Below are 23562 nucleotides of genomic sequence, written 5' to 3' on the forward strand. Positions count from 1 at the left end.
GAGAGGCTCTCTTCAACAGAAGAGTGAAATCAGTTCTGGAAGCAGCAGCCTTGTTGAGCCAGAGGTGGCAAGTGCAAGGGGGGAGGTGGAAGGGTCAGCCTGGCTGGTCCACTCACTCCGTGGCTCCTTTGGGGGGTGGTATCTCCACCCCAGGGACCAAGCAGTGCCACCCGCAATATGAAGTGGTGACACACGCTAACTCGTGAGCAGGTAACGTGGTGGTTAGCCAAGGGGGTTTGCTTGAGTGAGGGAGAGGTTCTATTTCCATATTCCACTCCCAGCTGCCCTACCCCTTAGGCAGCTTGCTAATTCCACAGCGGTAGGGGAAGGAGCCCCCGCCTGACCCCCGAAAGAGAAGGCACACGCTTTAGAAAGAAAACATTTAATACTTTTATTTAGAGATTACAAGTCAAGATTTGTGGGTGTTCCCCCCCTAAAACCAGGAGGAACCATAACAAAAGTTCTATTAAATTGTCCCAACTAAAAGACTTATTTCAATCCAACTGAATGTTCGCTGGACCATACCAAAGACATGACTCGGCCAGGCCACGGGTTTGAAAGGAGAAAGTTAGAAGCTACAACCTCAAAAAATACTAACCAGCTCTTATGGCAGGTCCGCCCTAACAGATAGGGGACCTGCGTCTGCCCAGCAGACCCAAGCCTGAGCCTGGTCCCTACTCCTGTTGGCTTCCTGGAAGCAGGATTGGGCCCCTGAAGGCTACCAGCTGCGCAAACAGGGAGCCTGGGTGGCTGTATGAGCCAGCTCTGAACAAAGCGCCTGCAAGTCTTGGCCTCTGCTGGGAGTTGGGTCAGTGACAGTATTGATGATGAGAGTAATAAACGTATATCAACATGCATGGTTAAAAAAGCTAAAAAGGTTCTGTGTGTATACGTAACAGGACACCGAATCTGGCGAGCGAGAAAGGTAGGGAAAGCACTGCGTCATGAGACGATTACATAGCGACAGGCCGAAACCCCCCACCTGCCGGCAGAGATTTGTTTGCTATTAAAAAAATACAGATGCAGAAGCAATGCTGGGGCTGATGTCAGAAGAACCAAAGGGCCCGTGGTACAGGTGTGTTGTGCCGGGCCTTGCTGAGGGCAGGAAGACACCAAGCCCTGGTTTGAGGGTGATGGGGTGAGCATAGCATGCCCTGGCTGCCACACACTGGCTGTACCAATGGCACTGTGGGAGCACCCGTCACCAGCTTCAGTCCCTTGTGCTTCAGCTCCCTCTCAGCAAAGGTGGGGCTAAGGAAAGCAGGGGAGGTACGTTCTGCAAGATGTGGCTTTAGACGCCCCCTGCGGGTTGCCCTTGGAAGCAGCATTTCTCTTGTGCTGCGGTTCAGAGAAAGTGCAGTAAACCCCAGAGCAGCTCCACGGGTGAGATGGTTCTCTCCAGGCAGAGCTTCTCTTCGCTTTGAGCCCATCTATGCTGGACACAGCTGGGAGAAGTGGGGCAAGTACAGGAGCCACTGATGCCCCTCAGGGGTTGCGCTTTGTCCCATTGCCAGCAACAGGATGGGTGCTGAGATGGAAGCATATTTACATACTGAGGGGCAGAAGAGAGTTCCCGCATGATTCCACCTGAACAGACAACGCCAGGCCCCGGTAGATACCACCACACATTCTGCCTAAATACCAGGTCCCCCGGCCAAGCGGCTGCTTCTCGCCACCACAACACTGTTCAGGGAATGGACTGTCACCCCGGCTGGAGCAGAGCTGCAGGGCATCAGGCAGGAGACAAGTATTGCAAGGACTGGTCCTAATAAAGGCCATGAAAAGAGGCGCGCCCACGGCTTCCCACTGGACCTCCTTTCTGGGTAAGGAAACAACAGGCCCTGAGTTAGAAGGTCTATGAACACAGCAAGGCCTTCTCCCATCACACCAAGACAAGCAGCTCCTAAGGTTCCAAAGAGCCGAGGTGAAGGGAGCTGGGGAAGGCACATAAGGATTAGACTAGATCAAGCCAAGCAGTTTCACCTTGGACTCAGCCTTTCATAGGATGGGAAAAAACACTTGAACATGGAACAGGAGGGGAGATAAGGGCATGTTGGTTTGTGCCAGTGCATTATGGGCTAAGCAGCTGCCTTCCCATGATCGCTCTCATCTATAGGGAATAGCGCCTTAGCCATAATTTGGCTATAGCATTATCCCATGCCCAGCACCATACAAGAGCTGCAGGTACACTCCCCCCTGGCCAAACCAGCCTCTTCCAAGGGGAAGCAGCAGAACCAATTCATCTCTCCCAGTTCAAACCACTCTTCTGGGGGCAGAGGGAGCGGTTGCAGCAGGTGGAGGCTCAAGGCCTGTGGCCATGAAACAGAGCAGAGGCCAGAGACACTATGGGCTGACACCGGCTCTGGAGGACAGGAGGTGGCAAACAATCCAGCACAAAGCTGAGTGCACAGAAAGCAGGAGGTGGAAGCTAGGGGTGACAACAAGGGGGCTATTTAGTGTTTTCAAGCTGCTTTGTAGTGTTCCTCTGAAATACAATCCCCCAGCTAAGCCCTGTCCTTACACAGGAGCAGAATGGGTGAGCGGGAGAGGCCCATCGAGGCAGCAGGACAGGAAGCAGCCCTGCTTCTGCCTCCCACAGCAGCATAGAGAACTTTGATCCATCATGGCCCCCCACCTCAGTGTTAGAATAGGTGTGAACTGTAGGCAAACAGGAAGGACGGGTCAGTGTCTGACTTTCACCCTCACCGCTTCGCCCTTATCCTACAAGGCGAGCGCGGTTGCTGGTCGTGTTCAGTAGACACCAACCCCACCTAAGCTAAGCTGTGGAAGGTATTTTCCTTGCACAGTTTAATGTCTAGAGCCCCTCCTAGAAGAGGCTGCAGGTCCTGTTTTTCCCTCCCCCTCCTAACACCCACAGGTGGTTCTCACTGGACTTGCCCTGTGCTTGGCCCTGCATATGCCCCCTCGAGCTTGCCCATAGGTAGGACACGTGCACTCTGCTGCCCAGGTGCACCCACGTTCCCAGGATCTCCAGCGTGGCTGACCCGCTTCACATGCTTTTCCCAAAAAAGACACATGACAAACCAGGAGATGCTCGACTTGGCTTATTGTACAAAGTGGGAGGAGCCTGGTGGGGTTGAAAGTACCTAGTTCAAAGCCAAGAAGGGAAAACTGGAATGGGGCTGCCCAGCCCTTGCGGCTTGTTCCCTGCTGCCACCCTTACACTGATCCAGCACACGTGCAGAGCGAACGCCATCCCGTTCTCTCAGCCCCGCCCCGCAGAAGAAGCCTAGTGTTGAGTTACAAAATGGAATGCAGAAGAGCAGGGCTCGCCCCGCCATGAGTTTGTATGCGGTGGGGGAGGAGGAAGGGGAAGGGCCAGGGGGGAGGAGAGGGAAGATGCAGTTTCACTGCGGTAGCGGGACCAGCACTTCCACGTAGTTGAGTGGGAAGAAGCCAGACTGGCCGTTGATCATGCCCTCGTACCAGTTTTCGTCAATCTGATTGGTCAGCGTGATGATGTCACCCTCCCTAAAGCCCAGCTCGCCGTCGTTTTCGGGTTCAAAGTCATAGAGCGCCTTGCAACAGGGCTGGTCCAGGTGAGCTGGAAAGAGACAGGCAGAGCCAAGGTGAGCCCGGCCCGCAAACCAAGGGAGCGCAGACAAATCAGGCCTCACTGAGCAGCCTCACCCCCTGGGACTCCCTTACCCCAGGCCAATCCAGTCACCACTGATCGCCTTTGTGGGGTTTCCTATTCACTGCAGCACTGAACTTTTGGGCAGAAGTTAGATCCAAGAGCCATACTCAGCTTCCAACTCCCTGCCAGGGCCAACTGTTCGCTCCTGCATATTTTTAGTTATAAGAATGCCAAGGAAGGGGGCTCCCACCCTCCCCCTGGCAGCTAATCCACAGCATAGCAGGGAATTTCCAGCCCAAGTTTTCCTTTTCCTCCTGCTATCCCATGCACCACGCTAAGTTACTTCTCCCTCCTTGAAAGGAGTTAACACCAAGCTGTAGACTCACAAACCTCCCTTAGCCTTTCTGCCTTCCTAATCTATCCCTTCTTAGTCCCTCCAGCCCCCTGAGCCTGCTTGTTGCTCTTCTCTCAACTATCTCCAGTTAGTCAACGAAGACGGTTAAACTCCAGCCAGAATGATCCCCGCTGGGAAAGAGAGAGAAGTGAGAGTGTTACTACTTTAATGATCACCGTGGGGAAACCAACGGTCAGTTAATCTGTTAGTTGGTGACTGAGTTAGACTCAATACTGGATGGTAATGAAGAGAACTTGGAGCCTACAGCCCAGAGGGCCAGGATGGACTATGATTTCGGGTGCCTCTATGATTCGGTGCTCACCTGGAAACATTGTCCGGAGGCCTGATCTGCAGAAAGGGCCGAGCACTTGCCCCTCTGAAAATCAGGCTCCTTTAAAGGCGTGTCAAGTGGGGCCCCTAAACATCACTAGTGATTCTTCAAATCTTGGCCTGCGAAACCAGATCATGGAGCAGCTTTGGTGCTAAACTAACCTCTTCCCCTTGTCCCACAGACCAATTTTCCACCCTAATTTTCAGGTGAATTGTGAATTTTAGTGCCCAAGTAGACAGCCCTGGAGAGCACAATCCTCTGTTTAGTCGAACAGATCCAGTATGGATGACAGTAGTTAAAGCGTCCCCTACACCTTGCTCCATCCTATCTATATGCATCAACTCCGAGGCAGACACTCTCCTCTGGGTCTCCGCAACCCTGTCAGTCCTTGGGGTCTGTGCTGAGGCTACCGACAGACAAGCAGAGGGCAGGGGAAGCTGCAGTTTCAAATACAGGTGAAATGTGTCCCCACTACCATCCTATTCAGTTCCCAGAGCCTTTTCCTTCCCACGCTTCGGCGAGAGAAAATACACCACCCAGGGCAGTTGGGGTTGGATGGACAAACCCCTCTGCTGCCCCCCAGAAGGAGCAGCATCTCTGAGAGGCTTCACGTTTGTGCAGCACTTCTAAGAGGGTTTTCAAAAGCAGCAGAGGGGAAGGTTGAGGAATAAGGGACTTGCCCAAGGCCACAAAAGTTTCTTTGGCAGAGCTGAGAGTAGAGCCCAGATCCCCTGATTTTCAGTCATATGTTTCAGCCACAACACATTCCCCATACACAGGAAATGGGAATCTGGGGCATTTGGCAAAGGGGGATTTTGACCAAACTCACTAAAGCCAGGAGGAAAAACAAGAAGGCTTTCAGAATCCGTTTCTCAAGCACATTTGCCTCGTCACCTGGAGTCCAGCTTTTACCCTTGGGACCCTTTCCAGGAGCGGGCTGCGTGAGATGCGTTGTTGTAGGGTCCCATACACTGGCCCAGACTCCCACTGCACTACAAGGGGCCAAGTAACCCAGCAAGTGGAATCCAAGAGAGGAGAACACAACATCTCCATAGCCCCACTTCCCACTTGATACTTGGGAACTTCCAGCTGGGTCACTGGATTTTCCAAACGGATGGGGTGACCGGGGCCACCCCAGGTAGGTGGATATTACAGCCAGGAACAACCAGACACTGGGAGAGGAGGCAGGAAACACCACAAGCTGCAGCAGGTTTATTTTTCAGAAGAGACTTTCCAAATTAACTCTGCATTTCCCAGCAGCAAAGGTGTCCCACAAGCAAAACAGCTCAGCCCCATACTGAAGCGAATAGCACGGGTCAGGCCACGCAACACAATCCCTTCCTGAGTGCTCAGTACCCAGTCCTCTCCTCCACCACACAGGGCTCTGAACTGACAACCCGCATGCAAGGCTACTCCCCATCAGCATTTCGATGCTGTTACTCTGTTTCCCCAGTAACCCAGACCACCCCTTCCAAAAGCAGAGGCCCTCCATCCCCACTCTCCTGCCTGTCTGAACTGTGCACCCAAGTTCAAGAACCACTCCAGCACCTCCCCAAACAGATCTGCTTGAACCTTCCCCTCCCCAAAGGGAAATGCAAGACCCGATCTTCTCCCCTTTCTCTCTCTTGCTCAATATCACCACTTCCTGCCTGGACCTCCCATCACACGGGAAAGTAACTTCAGAAACACCTCAACAGAGCCACGCTGAGCCCGCCCCCCAGTTCTCCCTTATCCTACAAAACTTTCACGGCATGCCCAAGTGCTCCTTGCTTTCTAACTGGCCTCTGGCTGTGTTGGCGTGACTGCGACAGCTCCAGGAGGAGTGAAAGAAGGAGGCAGAGTATTTGCTGGATGGGCCGTATGTAACAGCAACTTGTTTTCAAACACGTGTGTAAGATTTCCTTTATGGCCAGAAACATTTCTATGGACAAAACGGGGTGGGCGCACTGGCGGAGGAAGAGGGGAAAGAGGCCACAAAATAAATGTTTCCTTCCAATTCATTGGGGGGGGGGGGGGGGGGGGAGAACACTCCAGGCATTTTGTCCATAAAAATGAAATAGACAAGGGCCCAAATCTTTCCTTCGGTTACAACCCAAGTCACTTGGATGTGCAGGAGTAGCAAGGGCAGAATTAGATCAAAGATTTTTAGTGGACAGACTAAAACCAGAATGAGTTATTTGGTGGACAAAGTGTTAGTGGCGCCAAGTGGCAGCTTATGGGAGAGCAGGAGTGAGGAGAGAGAAAGAGAGAGGGAGGGCACACTGCATGCAGCGTGGGGGAGGGGAACTCACAAATACTCCTGCTGGGGGTCCGGGATGGCTTGTCGGATCGAAAAGAGGAGGAAGCTGCTTCCAAATAAAAAGAGACATGCTTAAAACCAATATATAAAAAAAGAATCCCTTGGTACAGCCCAAAAGGGAGGGGTCTGTTAGTGGGGAGGGATATGGTATCCTACAGCCTGAGTTAGGGGCCGGAGTGTGCAGGGGGGCAGGAGGGAAGGACGACACACGATTTCTCCTATCCACCACTCACAGACCGCGATTAGATGACAACCCAGGGCACTAAGTGAGGTGGGCCACTGCAGAGTCAGAACAGAGAGAGGCAGCCAGCTGGCACTGGCTGAAAATGGTCCCACTCGCACCAGAGCCAAAGCCAAGAATAGGGAGGATGTGTGGGCCAGGATAGCAAAGGGCCCCTGCTCCTGAACATTTCTGCTACCTCCTGGGCCGTCTGCGGCACATCCAGCACAGGAACATTCTCATCTCCTCCGAGAGGGCAAATCCCCTCCATTCCCAATGCTGCTTGCTATGCCAGCGCCCACAAAGCACCTGTGACAGGAGGCACCGCACACCAGTGACGTCTTTACCTGAGACTTTGGGGGTGGGGTTGCAAGAAAAGCCTCCGTTGGACTGGTCGGCGTCTCCAAAGTCATACGTCTCTCTGGGCTTAGGTTTGTACTCCCGCTTGGGGCGTGAAGAGGCGTCCTTCATTCTGAAGAGGCAACAGAGAAACGGTGAAGTCAGAGCGAAGCTGCGTCTGTGTTTACAGCAAGAGACTCGAGCAGCAGCAGCCAACTCATCCCGCTGCCTGGCTGTGTTTCCATTGGTCAGTGGGAACTGGCTCAGGCCCCAACAATAGTAAGGGGCCTGGCCAGGGACTGTGATGCCCTCACCCTGATTTCAAAGGAAATACCACATTAGGACCCACCTTGTATGACAAACTCTTCAGAGCAGGGACCTTATCTCACCAAGCACACTGAGGTTAACACACACACAACCACCTCTCCTGCCCCGTTCGCACATCATCCCCTGGACAGGTGGGATGAAAGCTGAATATCCCCTACCATAGTTGTGCCCGTGCAGATGGAAGAGTCAGACTGTGACCGTCACCATTTCAGACCCAGATCTGTCTACATCCTACACAGATCCTGGGAGGTTAGACAACATCGCTCACGCCACAGAAATTAACACATGAAGCTCTGAACCAAGGGTTTGGAGAGGCTGAGGTTTGTGTGCAGGTCTCTACTAACCACAAAGATTCACGAAGAGTCTGTGTACTGGTTGGGGGAAGAGAGGGGTCATATCCTACACAACAAGGCCTTGCAACCCCCGGAGCATCTAGATGAGTTACACATAATTCAGTTCTCTCCCATCTGCCTTGCTCCTACCTCAGCCTCACCTGGCCAGATCAGTTTGGTTCTGGACTCCAGTTCCCCAGAGTCACTGGCATGAAATCTTTCAATTGAGTCCCAGAGCATGACTGACTGGTTTTATTTTCACCCTTCCCCCCATGCAGAGATCTGCTTTTGCCCTGGAAAAGGCTCCCCGGCTACCTCTCTCAGGCAGCGAGGGCAAATTCCCACCACTCTTGCCTTAAAGGGAGTCTGCTTTCGGAGCATTATTTCTCTTTGGCCAGCAGAGGCCACTGTTCCAGTAGTTTGCATTCTCTAACTTTCCAGGATACTCCCAACTCCAGCCCATATTAATTTAAACCAGAGACTACTTGGCACGCATCAATTCCCATGCATGAAGGAGGAACTCAAACACAAGGTAGTAATAGATGGAGAATAGTCACACTACTCTGCAGGATTTCTGGGGAACATGGCTTGAGGGAGATACCCTAGCAGGCAGCTCAACGCAAGCCCCCAGCTCTTATCTAGTGCGTTCCATCAACAAATCTCCAAGTGCTTTACAACGGAGGTCAGTATCATTACTGCCATTTTACAGATGGGGAAACTGAGGCATGGGGGGAGCGACTTGCCCAAGACAATGCAGCACGGTGGCAGCAGAGCCAGCAACTGAACCAAGGTCTCCTGAGACTTTGTCCGGGGGCTCTAACCACTAGACCACACTGCATCCCAGTGTGGCAAAACTACACATATTTAGTTCTTTCAGGCTCTTTTCGTGACTCAGCCCCTCCAGCAGAGCAGCCTAACCAGTATGCCTAGTAATCCAAACACATTTGAACACCACACCGGGGACAGAATCTTTTAACACGTCATTTGAAAAGAAGGTGCATGTGACTGGAGCATGAACAAAGTTACATGGGGGTTAAGGGAAAAAACTGGGAACAGGAGGGAGATTGCAGAATTAGCTCCCTGCATGAAGATCCTTATGGCTGGCTGATATTAAACCTGGAGCCTCTTGCTTTTAACAGCCACAGTAAAGGTTCCACAGCCCAGGCCAGGATTCCTCCAAGCCCCAGTGCAGAGTCACTTGGGGAATGCATTTCCTCCTGCTTCTCCACACCAGACACTAATCTGTATTCCATTTACAAGACTGTGCTCCAGGGTTCCATCTGCAACATGCCAGGGGGCACATGGAAGTCACATGTTTGCAGCCCAGGTTACGGAGACACACTAAAGTATACAGAGGATAGAGCAAGACTTTGCTGGAAAACAAGGAGCCACCCAAGCAGGCACCGAGATCCATCATCTCTGCTTTGCGGAATTGTGCTTGATTTTAGTGGCTGTCACCAGCCTGTTACTACTGTTATCCTCCTCCTCTCCGCCTTTCTGCCGCCTGCTTGTGTCCCATCTTTAAATTGATCACAAGGTCTTTAGGGCAGAGACCTTGTCCAACCATGTGGGCCAGCACATAGGACAATGGGGCCCTGATCCAGATTAGGGCCTTTGGATGCTACTGTAATAAATCAGAAATGGAGCCAGACATTCAGATGACAAGGGAAGCCAGAGGGGACTAATTCAAAGGTATTTGCATAATGCTAGTTCATCATCTTGACAATGGAGGCGGCAGGATCTACTGAGTCGAAACAGAATCAAATCAGAAATGCCAACAGCGTTCTGGCCACAACTCCCACATCCAACACCAGTGGCCTGTTAAGGAGCTGCAATTGTTTACATGAACACAGTGTGTGCTCTGCCCTGCTCCCCAGCCTTTCCCCCTACCCGTCCCCCAGTTCAAGAAGGAATCAACTTGCATCTTCAATTTCATTGGGAGCATTTATGTTTTGATCCAGAGATGGCCAAAAGCGGCAAGAAACTATTAACCCAGGGAGTATGCAGGGAGGTTTCACACCAGATGCCAGAAAGTGCCTTTTGTAGAAAACTGATCATGCAGACACAAATCACTCACCATGAAAGCCTAAGAGATGCAGTGATAAAGCTACCCTCAAAGGCTCCTACAGCTTCTATTGCCAGGGAATAAACTGCGGAGGAAGAAGCCAGATATTTTCTGGCCCCTAGCTCCCAAGTTACAGTGTCCACCACGCTTCTCTCCTCCCACAGGATCCACAGTGGCCCTAGGAAGCCTCACCTGCGTTTGAGTTTCTCTGCAAGCTCATCCAGGATCTGCACTGCTTGTCTGTGGTAATCTACCTGGGCATCCACCAGGGCTGAGAGCTGGCTTACTTGCTCAATCTGCAAGGATCATAAACTGCAATGAGTGGCTTTCACACGCTACTACAGGAGACTTCCATTGCTCCACTGGGGGCTTACACCCACACTGGGAAACATGCGAAAAGCAGCTTGAAATTTACATGCAGAGAGAAGTCTTAAGAGTTAGGGACCTTAAAGTTCAGTCATTTGCTAAGGCTCAGCGAGACAGTGGCCGATAGCTTGGCACCTCGGAGGACATGGGTTTAGCAGACATTTTGCATCATGACTGAATGAGCTGTGTCAGCCATGTCCTGACCAAACATGTACACAGAAGAGTCTCCATACTGCCTCATTCGTAGAATTATCAGTCTCAGCCCTGGACTGCATCAGCAGGGAGGGGGCTACAGGGTCAGGACTGAAGGGCATTTGCAAAGGGGGGGGGGGGGCCCAGAATGGAAATATCAGGGGAGGGGGGGGCAGGATCACAATAGGGGCCCATTGGAAGGGGCATGACAGGAGATTTGGTGTCATTTTTTAAGAGTATTAGAGCGCCAGACACTCTCCCCCGCCCCCCGATAAAAGCACCCAGCCCCCTGCTGCCCCAGACGCACATACAGCAGTGAGCCGCTTAGGCAGCGCCCCAGCAGTGCGCAGACGAACCAAGAGGGAAGAGCGCAGTGATCTCTAGGGGACACTCACGTCAGTCTCCAGGAGGTTGTGCATACTTGTCTCAGCTATTTCCTTGGACTCTTCAAATTTCTCCAGGGCCTGGCGGAGCTCCTCGTCCGGGATCTTCCCCTGACGTTTTTTCTTGTAGTCAAAGTCCAGGCGCCTGCCCTCCAGCTTCTTCAGATGGTGCTTGGGAGAGAAGGGTTATGAGCGGTTAAACTAAAACCACGGGCCGGGGCACCCAAACTTTTCCCAATGAACACAGCAAAAAACCAAACAACCCAGCCTCCCACCACCCAGAATAGGCAACTGCTGGCATCACTTTCAGACAGGCTCCCCGCAGACTACAGATCGCAGTGTGCAATGCTCCACAGGGGATGCTGAAGGTCAGGAATGAAGAGCAGTGCGGGGGATGAGGGAACTACTTGGATCCAGTTCAGCAGAGGATTTATGATTGCTGTGACTATGGTTTCTTTTTCATTGTTTGGAAACAGCCATAAAGTTGGCAAGAAAGTACATTCCCCCCCCCCCCCCCCACCTTTTCTGTTCATAAACTGGAGGGAACCCAAACTGCCCCAGTTCAGCATGGGTCTGCTTGCCATAAATCACTTTTAAAGGAGAACTGCACAGCTGGCCCTTTGCCTTCGGTTCTCTGACGGGCAGTCAAGAGTCTTTAGATACAACACTTCAGTTACAAGCCCTGGGCTCGTCACCTCTCTTCTGAGGCTGAAAGCAGACAGGGATCATGTCTGTCTTAATTTGTCTGTACGGCACCTGACAACTTTGCGGGTGCTCAGTAAATCTGTTATATAGCTAGTTTGGGAGTCAGTTCATATAGGTCACATTGTAAGCGAGAACCGGTTCTCAGGCGATTTTGACTGGTTTGATATAGGTTTCAACGGTTCCCACTGCAAAACCTGTGGTGTTCAAGAGCCTTGTCTCTTGTGAATGCGAGGAAGGTGAGGGCTAGCTATGAGCAGACCTCCTCAGCGGGGACAGGTGCAGTGATAAAGCATCCTTGTGGGGTTGTTTCTGGGCTTCTCATGATAAGTAGGTGAGCAAGAAAAAGACACATGCAGCCCTAGATCTATATTTCAGGATACTGGGACACTGGAACTGAAAGCTGATCAATGGCTTATAAAATGCACGCAAGGCAATGTCCCCCTTTGTCAGTCTCAGGAATCCACAATGCAAACAATCCAAGTACCTGTAGCTACACAACGTAAGTCAGGAGATCTAAAGTATGTTATGAAGGTAGCTTAGAGTGAGTGAATAAATCTGGAAACCGTTGCAAGAAACATCCCCTGTCATGGGCTGGTCAAGGAACAGCAGCGGCGGCGGCAGAGGATATTAAACACACCAGAGGAAAATGCGAGTGGATCCAAGGAAAATACAGAGAAAGCATGCAAAACGCAGGGTAACAAAACCAGATGCTGTGCAAGTCTACTTTGGGTCCTGCAGCGATACTGGACATTACAGCAGGTGCTAAAAACCTGAAGAGGCCAGAGTCTGAAGGGGGGGAGGAGGGGAAGAGAGAAAGAGAAAAATCTTCCCAGTTACCTGGATCTCTTTCAGGTCTTTGTCACACAGGTTCTGGAGAGGATCAATAAAGTTCTGTTTGACTTCAATATCCAGCGAGTCTTTCACTTCAGCCAATCGTTTCATAGCTTCACCAGCATCAAGAAGCGCGTCACCTTCACGTGAGAGAAGGAAGGAAAAAGAGCAGGTCAGAGAGAAAAAAAGAGCCAGCCAGTTAAAGCCGGAGTCTGTGGCAGCTGCACGCAGAACAGCTCTGCCAAGACACTCAGCATGCATGAGCCCCAGTCACGTATCAAACGCCCATAAGTTCTCATTTGGATCAACTGGAGTAGCACAGGGAGGGAGCACAACCTAGTGGTTAGAGCAGGTGGTGTGGAATTGGGACTCCTAGCTTCTATTTCCAGTTCTGACACACATTGTGAGATCTCTGGCAACTCATTTCGCTTTTCTGTGCCCCATGGTCCTCACCTGTAAAACACAGAAAATGCCTACCTTTTTCACAGGGGTCTGAGACATCCTGAAGGCGTCTCTATATAAAATGGTTGGAACTCTCTGATGCAAAGTGCTACAGGAAGGGCAAATGCTATGGTGGCCCCAGCTAAGTCTTCGGATTAGTCTCAAGGCATTTTGATACATTTTTAAAATAAAATTTCCCCAGATGTTGGCAGCAACCCAAGATATTTTTCTTCATTTTTTTCATTCATGCTTAGATCGTTAACTCAAATCTATTACTGTTAGGTTCAATTTACACCCAAAATTAAAGATCTTATAAAATAGGTTTGTACAAAACCTTTCTATTTTCAGTTTTGCCTATGGTCCTTCCCCTGCCAGGGTGTCTAAAGTCTGACAAGCTAATAATGTCAGATGAACAGAAATGCTTCTGTGATTTGTTTTCTACAATTCCAAGGGAAACAATTATGAATTAATAAACGATCTCCTGCCGTGTTCGCAACCCAAGCATTTCAGCACTGGGTAAGGGCAAGAGAATATGAAAGTGAAATTTACTATAAATAAATTTAATCTATTTTCATCGCCCCAGCTAAAACAAAAATGTGCAAAAAGTCCATTTCTAAAAAGTTCTTTCAGAGTTAATAACCCAAGATACCGCAACACAGGGAAGGCTGCATTATTAAAACATACATTTCTAAACCTGATGGTGTCCCTATAAAGGAGAGGCTGTTTAAAGTAGCTGTGTTTTATAGGGTCCTCTTAAAACTTACTTCCCCCTACTACTTTTCAGATCCTGTATTGTAGTAATGTTTTCTCCAGCCAAGGAGAAAGCTAGCCAGGGAATCACTGGAGTACAGCCACTCCCCAAAAAACCTAACGTTTAATCTTCCAGATCAGGGAACGTTCCGCCCCATGCTATGAAGTGATCACACAGCTGTGAGCCGTCCTGAACCCAGCCACATGGGAAGGCTGTAATGTTTTGGTGGATTAATACTGCTGTCATCAAATGGCTTCCTTCCTCCGCCCCCACATCCCCACAAGTCACGCATGGCTTGCTTCATGGGAATGAGGCAATACCACGTGGAAAGATTTTTGGCTGTGACCCCCTCGGAGTCCAGTTGCAGTTAAAATTGCATTGTAGGGCTCTTGATCTCTTCCCTCGCTACTTTCCATGTCAAATTTGCTCAGTTTGAGTCAGCAGGAGAACTCTGCATCCTGAGGAGGCAGATGACTGGGACTTCAAAGTTCTGGGTTCTAGACTCTGCTCTGCCAGATTCCCTGCCTAACCTTGGGCAAGTCAGTTAAATGCTCTGTGCCCCTCTTGTAAAATGGGGATGGCGCTTATAGGGGTGTGGAGAGGATTGTGACTGAATGCAAGGCGCTCGTTACAATGGGGGGAGCTGCAGAAGTGGCTACCGTGAGTTATATCAGTACTATTAATAAGGATTCTAAGCTCATTTCTGAGACATGCGCCACCCATCGCACCAGGGAGCCCTAGAAATACAAACTTGGTCTGATCCTGCATGATGCTGAGCACTTCCCAGGAGGTGTTGGGAGCATAGGGTGCTCAGCATTTCCTAGAAGGTGCTCAACTCCGTGCAAGGTCAGGGCCAAACCTCAGATCATCCACAGAACTGTCGGCTGTGAAACAGTCTAGACTCCAGCTCATTTTTCTGTAGATGCATCCACTCCATAGCACTGACCAATGGCTGGTTTGGGTCACTAGAGGCAGTAGTGGCTAGGACTTTAAGAGACACCTGAAAGCAGATTAAAGCAGCAGAAAGATGGCTGGGAGCAGGGTTAAGAGTCTAACAAGGCATATCAGGAGCTCGGTTTGCATACACTACTTCTTTAAGAGGTGCTTTTGCCATCCCCTAATCCTACTCCTGACCCCAGTGAAATGTCATTTCCCTATCTGCACGGTCAGTTTCCTTTTTTTCTCCACTTGACTCATGTGACCAGGTCAGTGATTTACAGTAAGATTTAAGGAAACCCAGTAACAGGAATTTACTTCCTATCAGCCCACTTAGGGGCTGGCCGGCCCAATGGAGCACTTACCGAAATTGGATTCGTCGCCCAACTCCTTCCCGTACCGGATCATGCTCTCCCCCAGGAGCCCTTCCGACTGTGGATAGCCAGGGTTTTTCACCTGCCCGCGGATCTTTGACATCGTGTTGAGCATCGTTAGCTTGGCTCTGGAAGCTGGCACAAAGAGACAGCCACATCTGTGTTTGCAATTAGTGGACTTGGCCAGCAAGCAGTGACTGTTTGCCAGCTTTCCCCCCCCCCAAAGTTACTCCACTGGCCAAGAAAGCTTATTGTTTTAGTCTCCCAGAAATATCGCTGGCTCTAAAAAATGGCCCCTTCCAAGACAGCAAGCAGAAAATAGTTCAGAGCTCGCCAACAAGGTCTAAAGAGAAGTTCACCAGCCCTCCTGTCGTTCTAGTTAATCCCTGGTGTGCTGGAGTCAATGAGACTGACTGGATTGTAACAGGAAGGCAGTCAGGCTCCAGGAATGACCGTGACATACTCGCCTCCCACCTCATGGGAGACAACTCTGTTCCCAAACACCCTGGAGTCAGTAGCCCGTCTGCTGCATCTTGAACCCAAAGGACATGGGTGACTATTTGACAGTCAATCTGATTTTCTGGGCTCAGAGAAAACATCACAAGGATGGAGACTGCCCTTGAACAAGTGAAACATAGCTGGACAGGGGCGTAATTGCCAAGCGCCAGCTGGAATAGTCTAGAGAGGTTACACAGGGTGACATCAAAATTTAAATTCAGGTTCACATGGGCCTCAAAGCCCGAATAAGCTCTGCTAGAAGCAGAAACTCCACTTGCTCATGGAAGGGGAGGACATGGCTGTCACACAAGCTGGGCCAGCATATTTCCAGTAGAAGGCAGCAATGCTTATAACCCAGTAGCCCACTGGGAAGGGGCCACCCCAAAGCCAAACAGGCTGGCGTTTCTGAGCTTTCCCCACTCTCTGCGTCATAATGGCCTCTCCCCCCTTATGCAATGGGAGGAGCACCTGAAGGATGCTGGCAGAGCAGGGCTGGCTGTGGGCGCTTACCTGGGTTGGGTTGCAGGTATTCTGTAGTTCTGGTTAATACTTCTGTGACTGCCTTGCTGGTAACATCCACTTTCTGCAGGGAGAAGATGACCCAACAGCAGTGCAATCCAGTCAGTACCCGCCTCGGAAACACGCGGAGAGGCACACAAAACCGTCTGTTACCCTACTCACCTTTTCCATTTCTTTGAAGTCATCATCGAGCTTGGTCCCTTCAGCTCCACCGACCTTCTCGCTGACCAGCTGTAGAGACACAGTGAACAAGGGAGGGACGTGTCAGTCACGCTAGGGGCCATTCCGTTACAGCTCTGACCGTGCTCTTCTACTCCAGAATGAGGCAGACCCCAAAAGCAGCTTACCCCAACTTTACAAGTTATAGATCTGAACCTGCACCCCTTAGACCCACTGAACCTCAGTGGCAGCGAGTGGCCCAATAGCATCAGGCAGCTATAAGGGAAACACCACAAAGAGATGTGGTTCCTTGAAGCTGCAAAAGCTGGTGGTTAGAGTCAGCACTTCCATGAGAATCTCTCATGGGTTTATTTTTTCTTCTCTTTTGGCTGAGCTTGTATGCAAAGGGATAGCTTTCAAACACTCCCTGAAAGTTGGAATTGATTGGCTGGAATGTCCCTGGCAATGGTCATGACCCCATTGATTTTGGAGAACATGCAGAACCCCTACCATCTGGTTAGTTGAGCCCCAGCTTCAAGCCCCAGCGGTCTTTAGATTAAGGAACTGGTTGGTGGCATCTGTTAACACCTTCCAGTTAATACCTCTAATCCATCTCTGCCCCTTTGCCCAACAGAATTTAACCTGTCAACAATGCAAATACCTTAACTCCCTGACAGGAGAGAAACAATCAGGGTGGGGAAAGGAAGTAATGGGGCACAGAATTATGGAGCGAAGAGAAGCACAAACTCCTGGCATACGTGTGCAGAGTTCCTGGCATGGTGGGAGAATGAGGGGCACACAGAGCCCCTGAAAGGAGGGAGAGGGTGTGGGTAGCACTGAGCCCCTGAAATAGAAGGGAGCTTGTGGGGGAAGAATGGAGGCACCTTGTGGGTGCAGTGAGGTTGGCCTAAATGAACAGTGTTGCCACCCCCTAGTAACGCTGCTTCAAGGTTCGGTTACAGGGTGCATGACAGAACCTCGAGAAAGACAGCTGCTAATGTGCCAGCAGCATCTTCAAATGCACCTTCAAAACTGCAGCCACACAGGAAAGTCAAGTCATTCAGATCACCGGACAAACTCCATTTTCCTAGCCTTGGAGAAGCCACAATACAGCTTCTGAAATTACAACAATCAACTGTTTCAAGTCAGCTGTTTGGGAAGGGTGGGTCCAAGATTTAATCAAGTGTTGTTTAAATATTAAGCAGGATACAATGCTGCTTCCACCTCGCTTTGGAACATCAGTTCTCCTAATTACAGCAAAGGGGAACCTCAACAGCAAACGGACCATACATAAGGAGAAGGGCAGAAGGATTCTCTCCTGGTGGTTAGGTGGAGGTTGCAGTTTATCCCTTATCATGTTGTATAGATGCCAACCCTGAAAGGGCGTAGATAGGACATTTCATGGTGCACCTGCAAAGGAGTTACATATAAAGAAGAGCTACAGCTGTGCAGTCATTTGCAGTCTAGTGCTGAGTATTTTAACAGTTATTTTGTGACAGTGAAATCTGTGCTAATGGTCACCTAATAGTCAGGAAAATTCCAGTCCCCCTATATTAAGCAGCACAGTATGGTAACAGGAGGTTGCATAACAGAAAAAAATAGTAGCCCTTTGATGGCCTCTAACAGGTTTCGCTTTAGTAAATATTTAGAGCTGTGCAAGCATGCAGGGCACTGTACAAACACTGGGGCAGGACCTTCGGAGACGCACCGTACACAGAGAAATATTAAAATACAAAGGGTCACTGGCGATCAGAGTTTTTTTTGGAGCTTCAAAAAACAAAACAAAAACATTTTCAAAAGACCTGCAAAACAAAGGGGAGAGGGTGAGAAATTGAGCTTGTGCCTCTTTCTAATGTAAAGGGGGGCTGGAAGGTTTGTGTTTTTTAAAAAAAAATAAAAAACTTCTCTTTTGCATTCCTTATGTAAAAAAAAAAAAAAAAGAAAAAAGCAAGTCTCCGCAGGGCTCTGGCTTACCAGTAAGCTAGGAAGGCAACGCCATGAGGAGTGAAGCCTAATGGAGAGGGAAGTGGTTTTGATTCAGATAATAAAAACAAGCAGCTTTTAAAACCAACACCCATGTAAAACTTAAACTGGGGGAAGGTGCAGGGAGAGGATCTTAGTCCCCTTCTTTCCTCAATGCAGGGTATTGGAAGCGCTCCCAATCCATGCCAGATCTCCAGTGAGTCCTCCAGCAAAATAAGGGGAAAGACCAGATCTTGCATGCATTTTTTTTTAGGCCTTCTTTACACATCGGAAAGCAGAGGAAAAAAAGTGAACAACCCCATTAAACTCCCAGGGGTGGCAGTTCTGTAAAGTGCTATATTCACTAAGAGTTCCGCCATGTATCAGATTTGCAATTAAAATGAAAAACCTTCTGCATTCAGGTTAGAAAGGGCCCATGCTTGTGTGCTGTTGTTTCACTTCCTCAGAGGGGAAAAAATAATCCCTGTGAAGGTTTCCCTAGCATACTTTTGCCTTAGAAGACACAGAAATAATATTTTGTGCTTCTATCGGTCTTTCATTCAAGAATCTTAGAGAGTTCTTAAGCTGCACAGCCCTGTTTTGACGCAGGTATTATCCCCATCTTACAGATGGGAAACTGAGGCACAGAGGAGTATGTAAATTACTAACTGAAGACTACACAGCAAATCAGACTAACTGGGCATAGAACAGAGGCCTCTTGATAGAGCCCTACTCTAATCCCGAGACCACAATCCCTTGCCACACTAATTGGGGGATTCACTAACAAGCATTGCTGTAGGAAGTTAAAAAAACAAAAACCAAACCAACCCTAGTTTCTAAGCAAAGGACACCAAGATCTGTAAGAAGCTACAGCAAAACCTAAATTCATTTATCAAGGTGTCTTTGGAGCCCAAGTCAAGACAGGTGACCAGGTGAGGTGTCTGAGTAAAAGAGAAAGCTCCCATTTGCTTGTCCAGACTGGGGTGACCAGATGCCCTGATTTTATAGGGGCAGTCCCAATAGTCAGGGCTGTGTCTTATATAGGTGCCTATCCTCCCCCGCACTCCCCCCCACCGTACCCCACACACACTCCCCTTCCTGATTTTTCACACTTACCATCTGCTCACCCTAGTCCAGACAGAAAGAACTTACGAAAAGTTTTTATTAAATCCACCTAAAATAACATTCTTCCCTGCAGTCCAAATATAAGGAACGTTTTCCTCCCAGTGCCATTCGGATTCTGAGCTGATGGCAGTGGAAAACACTGAGGAGACAATATACATTGTCTTAATGGCAAAGGGGGTCAAGTGATTTCTTTAGATCAGTGGTTCTCAAACTATGGGGCAGGCCTCCCAAGGGAGGCACAGGAACCTGTCAAGGGAAGAGCAAGCTGTGGTTTGGTTGTTTGTCTGTGGTTTTCTCTTTTTTTTAAAAAGAGCTCTGGCTGTCAGCCCCAGATGGCTGGGGTTCCTGCAGAAGGGCCATGCACACCCATGGGGAGGAAATAAAGGGGACAGCCAGAGCCCTGCCACACGAGCTGGGGCTCTCCTCCTCTCCGCCCCTAATCCCTCACCAGGGGCAGTGGGGCTCTAGCTGTCAGCCCCCGGGGTGGTAGAAGCAGCGCAGAAGTAGGTGGCAATGGGGAGCCAAGTCTGCTGTGAAAAGTGATATTGGCAAATATCACTTTTCACATTGCCACCCTTACTTCTGATCCATGTTGGCACCGCACCGCCTTCACAGCTGGGCACCCAGCCAGCAGCTGCTGCTCTCCGCTCTGCTTTCAGACACACACAAAAAGGGGGCCCGATCAAATAATTTTAAGAACCACTGCTTCAGATGATTTAGCAGTGCTAGGCTCCAGAGGGAATGGTGCCCCAGGGTGCTTAGCAAAAAGAGATGGGGGCTGTCCTGCAAGACTTGTAGGAGGAATGATTGTTACAGTAGCGAGGGGGAGGGACCTTCAGAGTTCCAAAGAACCCCCAGACCTCAGAACCAGGGCTAGCAGGAAGGAGAAAGGAAACTGGATACTGCACAGTTCAAATGGTTCTCAGTATCAGCCTGCAGGGGTATAGATAAGGAACCTGGATACTAAAGGTTTGTGATCAGAGGACAACCAGGATCAACAGCAGCAAAGTACTAGAAGCAAGAGATGCATCTCCCTCTTTCCTTGATATTTACAATTTTGGAAGTGTCATCGGGCCATTCATAGCTACAGAGGGCAGCACAGATCTCTCCAGGGAAGAAATGCTTGGAGATCAAGCAGCACCTCTGTACCAAAAGGATACAATGCTGATCAACAGCAGCAGGATAAATCCTTACAAGGCAAAAAAATACAACAGTTCAGCGACACTGACAAACAAGGGAACCTCACTTGGGCCTAGCTTCAGTAACTGGAAGCTCGATTCTTTTTGGAGGAAGGGAAGCTGTGGTTCTGAAGAAGGCTGGAGACACTAGTCAGACAAGAGTTGCTATATTTAACACACAGACATTCCAAACACTGGGGGAGTGGCTCAGGCTTCTGCTGTCCAGTCCACCCAGTATGACTCTCAACTGGAAATTACACTTGCCAGGTGAGATTCCTGTGTACCTGTAAATCATGTTGGTCCAGATCATGAAGGGGAATCTCACCAGACTATCCAGCCTCACAAAGTGTGTGCAGCCTATTCTGAGCAATTGTCATCTAATGCAATCAAGCTTTTCCCTATTTACTTTGCTTCCACTCTCATAGAGAAAAGCCAGAAATAGTGAAGATGATGGATTCAACTTGCCTGGGATATTGACAGGTGGTGAGAAGGTACGCTTCGGAAGGGGCTCTGACCAAGCCCATTATACTCCAAACAGAGCCAAGTCATTTACCTGGAAAACATTCTACCTGCCACCAACCCAGACCAGGGTGTCTGCATGGAAGTATCCTCCTTGATCTACTTGCTATCAGCAAACAAAGGGCACTTGACTTTTTGTTGCCTTTTGAGGGGGGGCTTTTTTGCACAGCCACAGCTCAGAACCCCGCACACACTTCCACAGGGCAACTACTAAATCAGGAAGAAAGATGAAGACATTCCTTACTAACAAGACTAAAGGCTTATCTCTGAAGCAGGGAAAACAAGAATCTCTGCCCTCCATTCCCCCACCACAATGGGCAACCTAGGATGGGTCTCTGGACTGGCGGAGCCAAGATGTACATTTCCAGCAGCCAGGCTGCCTTTCCTGCACTTCTCACACTCACCAAATCGGAATGGATAAGACAATTGTATTGTAATCATTACAGCCAAACAACCCCCATAAGAAACCTGTAACAATGCACATGCAGGCTGCAGCTGTAGAAGTAGAAACACCTTTATTATTGTTTAATGCATTTGAGAAGGGTGTGACTAACTCTATGCAGTTCCATTCCTGAGTCTCCTCCCTACCCATCCACCCACTCAGACTTTCTGCCCAAGAAGCTGCAATAGCCCCAATGAGGTCAGCTCCTATTGTAGTCAAGAAGGCAGAGCATGCCATACAAAACACACAGTTCACCACAGTGATTCTGGAGGTTTTAAAACCCTCCAAGAGCAGAGAGAGTTTTCCTCACTCACAGATTAAATTAATCCTCCTTTTAACATTCACAAAATCCTACTGGTGTTCCTGCTGGGTGGGAAGAATGAGACGGAGACTGCCTCCCTGATGACTCTAATTAAACTGGGGGGGCTTCCTTAAGGGAGGGATGAGGGAACATACTATAAAGAGCTACTCCTTCCCAAGGAAAGAACAAGTCAGGCTGCATGCCGGGAAGCGAGACAGTAACTCCCACCCCCCCAAATGGAGCTGTGATAGACTCAAGAAGAAAACAAGCTTCTGAATCTGCAGCAGCCTTAACTCAGAGTCTAACATGAAACCAAATTTATAAGCCCCACATTGTCTTTCCAGCCAGACTACCTGGAGGGACTCTGCAAAGTCTAGCAGGGAGAAGGTTTCTCCCCCCTCGGAAGTGACGGGGGGAGGGTAGCACAGTCTTGGCCAGAGTACTGTCTGTCTCTTTGCTTGTGGAGGAGACAGAGGAAAGCGTCCACAAATGATCCCTTTACACTCTGGTTTGGCTGAGCTGAACCGCAAGGCTGGCGGTCACTGACGCTTGGAGGCATCTACATCAGATCAACCAATGCCTGATACGGAATGGGCATGACAGCAATCCCTGTTGAGAAAGATAAGTCAAAGATGGAGCAGGGAACTGCTGAGTCTCTTAAGATACTGACCAAAGATGTAGTGGATGTTGGCTCTTGTCTATCCTCTGTGCCAGTGGTTCTCAACCTCTTTACCATTGTGGGCCACACCAGGGCCCACAATATGTTACCTGTGCCTCAGGTTGAGAGCCACAGCGCATCCCCCTGACTCCTCCCCACAGACCCCTATGCTCAGCGCCTCTCGCCCAGAGACCCCTCCACAAAGTGGAGCCAGGAGCAGAGCCCTGAGCGGAGGGCCCAGCAGCAGGGCCCAGCAGCAAGCCCTCTACAAAGTGGGGCTGGGTGGCAGGCTGGCAGCCCAGACCCCGACCCTGGGGCAGGCTGGCGGCCCAGACCCCGACTCCGCCACGCAGGGCCAGCCAGGCGGGCAGCCCTGGACCTCGCCACGTGGGGCCTGCCGGACCCCGTGGCGCTGGACAGTCAGGCAGCTGGTAACCCAGACCTGCACAGCCCGTGGCCTTTAGCACACAGCTGGGCTGCAGCTGTGTACTAACTGGGCCATGTGCAGCCCACGGGTTGAGAACTGCTGCTCTATGCAGTATGGGAGAGAGGCCAAATGAAATGCAGTACCCAAGGCTTTATGCCTTCTCTGATGCCCAGAGATCTAGCTGCCCCAACTGGATCCCTCGACGGCTGGCTGAACAGAAGCCTTACAATCTGTTTGCATTTTCTGTCCTTCCTATTTTCTTCATACAATTTTGAAATGGAACAAACGACAGCAAAATAGAGGTCATAGACAGATTCTGAGCTGCAGAGAGAGAAGCCAACAGAGGTTGGAAGGTCCTGAAATTGCCCATTCTTTGTCAGTTGCTGGAACCTGATAGACACCATCATGAGGCAGGTGAACCCTTCAGTCTGGGAAGTGGTAGACTCAAGAGAGCAGATGCAGAAATCATCAGCATTGCTCAGGTCAGCAGATGGGAAACAGGAGTGAGCAAGACTGTAAAATTCACACTCATTGGCTGCTTTTCTTTACCCCATCCCAGCAAGGCTGGAAGACCTGCTAAAATGTTCCCCTGCTCCCAGGTTCCTGAAGCAAGTGCTGGACTATTACAGAGAGCAAGATCAAGGCAGGGCGGAAACACAAAGCCAAACCCCTCATCTGCCACCCAGCCTTCCTGTAGCATCAGAGGTGGAATGTTTCTTATAGCAAGTATTTACAAAAGGCGATAAAGTTGCTTCCCATGAACCAGCACAAGATAGGTGATTTCCCTGAAGGGCTGTGAAACTCACATCAGAAGAAGTGCAAATCAAAAGGAAGGGAGAAAAGAGACCCAGACATGCTCAATTATAAAAGGTTGGAAATAAACCTCACAC

At 49.9% G+C, this 23562-nt stretch overlaps 1 protein-coding gene across 6 annotated transcripts in view; it reads right to left on the minus strand.

Moving 5' to 3' along the window:
- Positions 1–377: 377 nt before the first annotated feature.
- SH3GL1 (SH3 domain containing GRB2 like 1, endophilin A2) overlaps positions 378–23562 on the minus strand; it is a 59969-nt gene continuing 36784 nt past the window's right edge. For 3 of the 6 annotated variants that reach the window (XM_077841970.1, XM_077841966.1, XM_077841968.1), the window contains exons 2-10: positions 16064–16132; positions 15893–15965; positions 14876–15019; positions 12389–12522; positions 10859–11017; positions 10098–10201; positions 7190–7314; positions 6615–6671; positions 378–3565 (exon numbers count right to left, since the gene is read on the minus strand). In XM_077841970.1, coding sequence (XP_077698096.1) covers positions 3369–3565; positions 6615–6671; positions 7190–7314; positions 10098–10201; positions 10859–11017; positions 12389–12522; positions 14876–15019; positions 15893–15965; positions 16064–16072 — 1002 coding nt within the window. In that variant the 5' untranslated portion in view covers positions 16073–16132 and the 3' untranslated portion in view covers positions 378–3368. Of the gene's footprint in view, positions 3566–6614; positions 6672–7189; positions 7315–10097; positions 10202–10858; positions 11018–12388; positions 12523–14875; positions 15020–15892; positions 15966–16063; positions 16133–17345; positions 17418–23562 lie in introns of those variants that run through there. The other 3 variants (XM_077841971.1, XM_077841967.1, XM_077841969.1) reach the window with 3 other exon arrangements.

This window comes from Eretmochelys imbricata, chromosome 25 (genome assembly GCF_965152235.1).
Source record: "Eretmochelys imbricata isolate rEreImb1 chromosome 25, rEreImb1.hap1, whole genome shotgun sequence".
NCBI lineage: Eukaryota > Metazoa > Chordata > Testudines > Cheloniidae > Eretmochelys > Eretmochelys imbricata.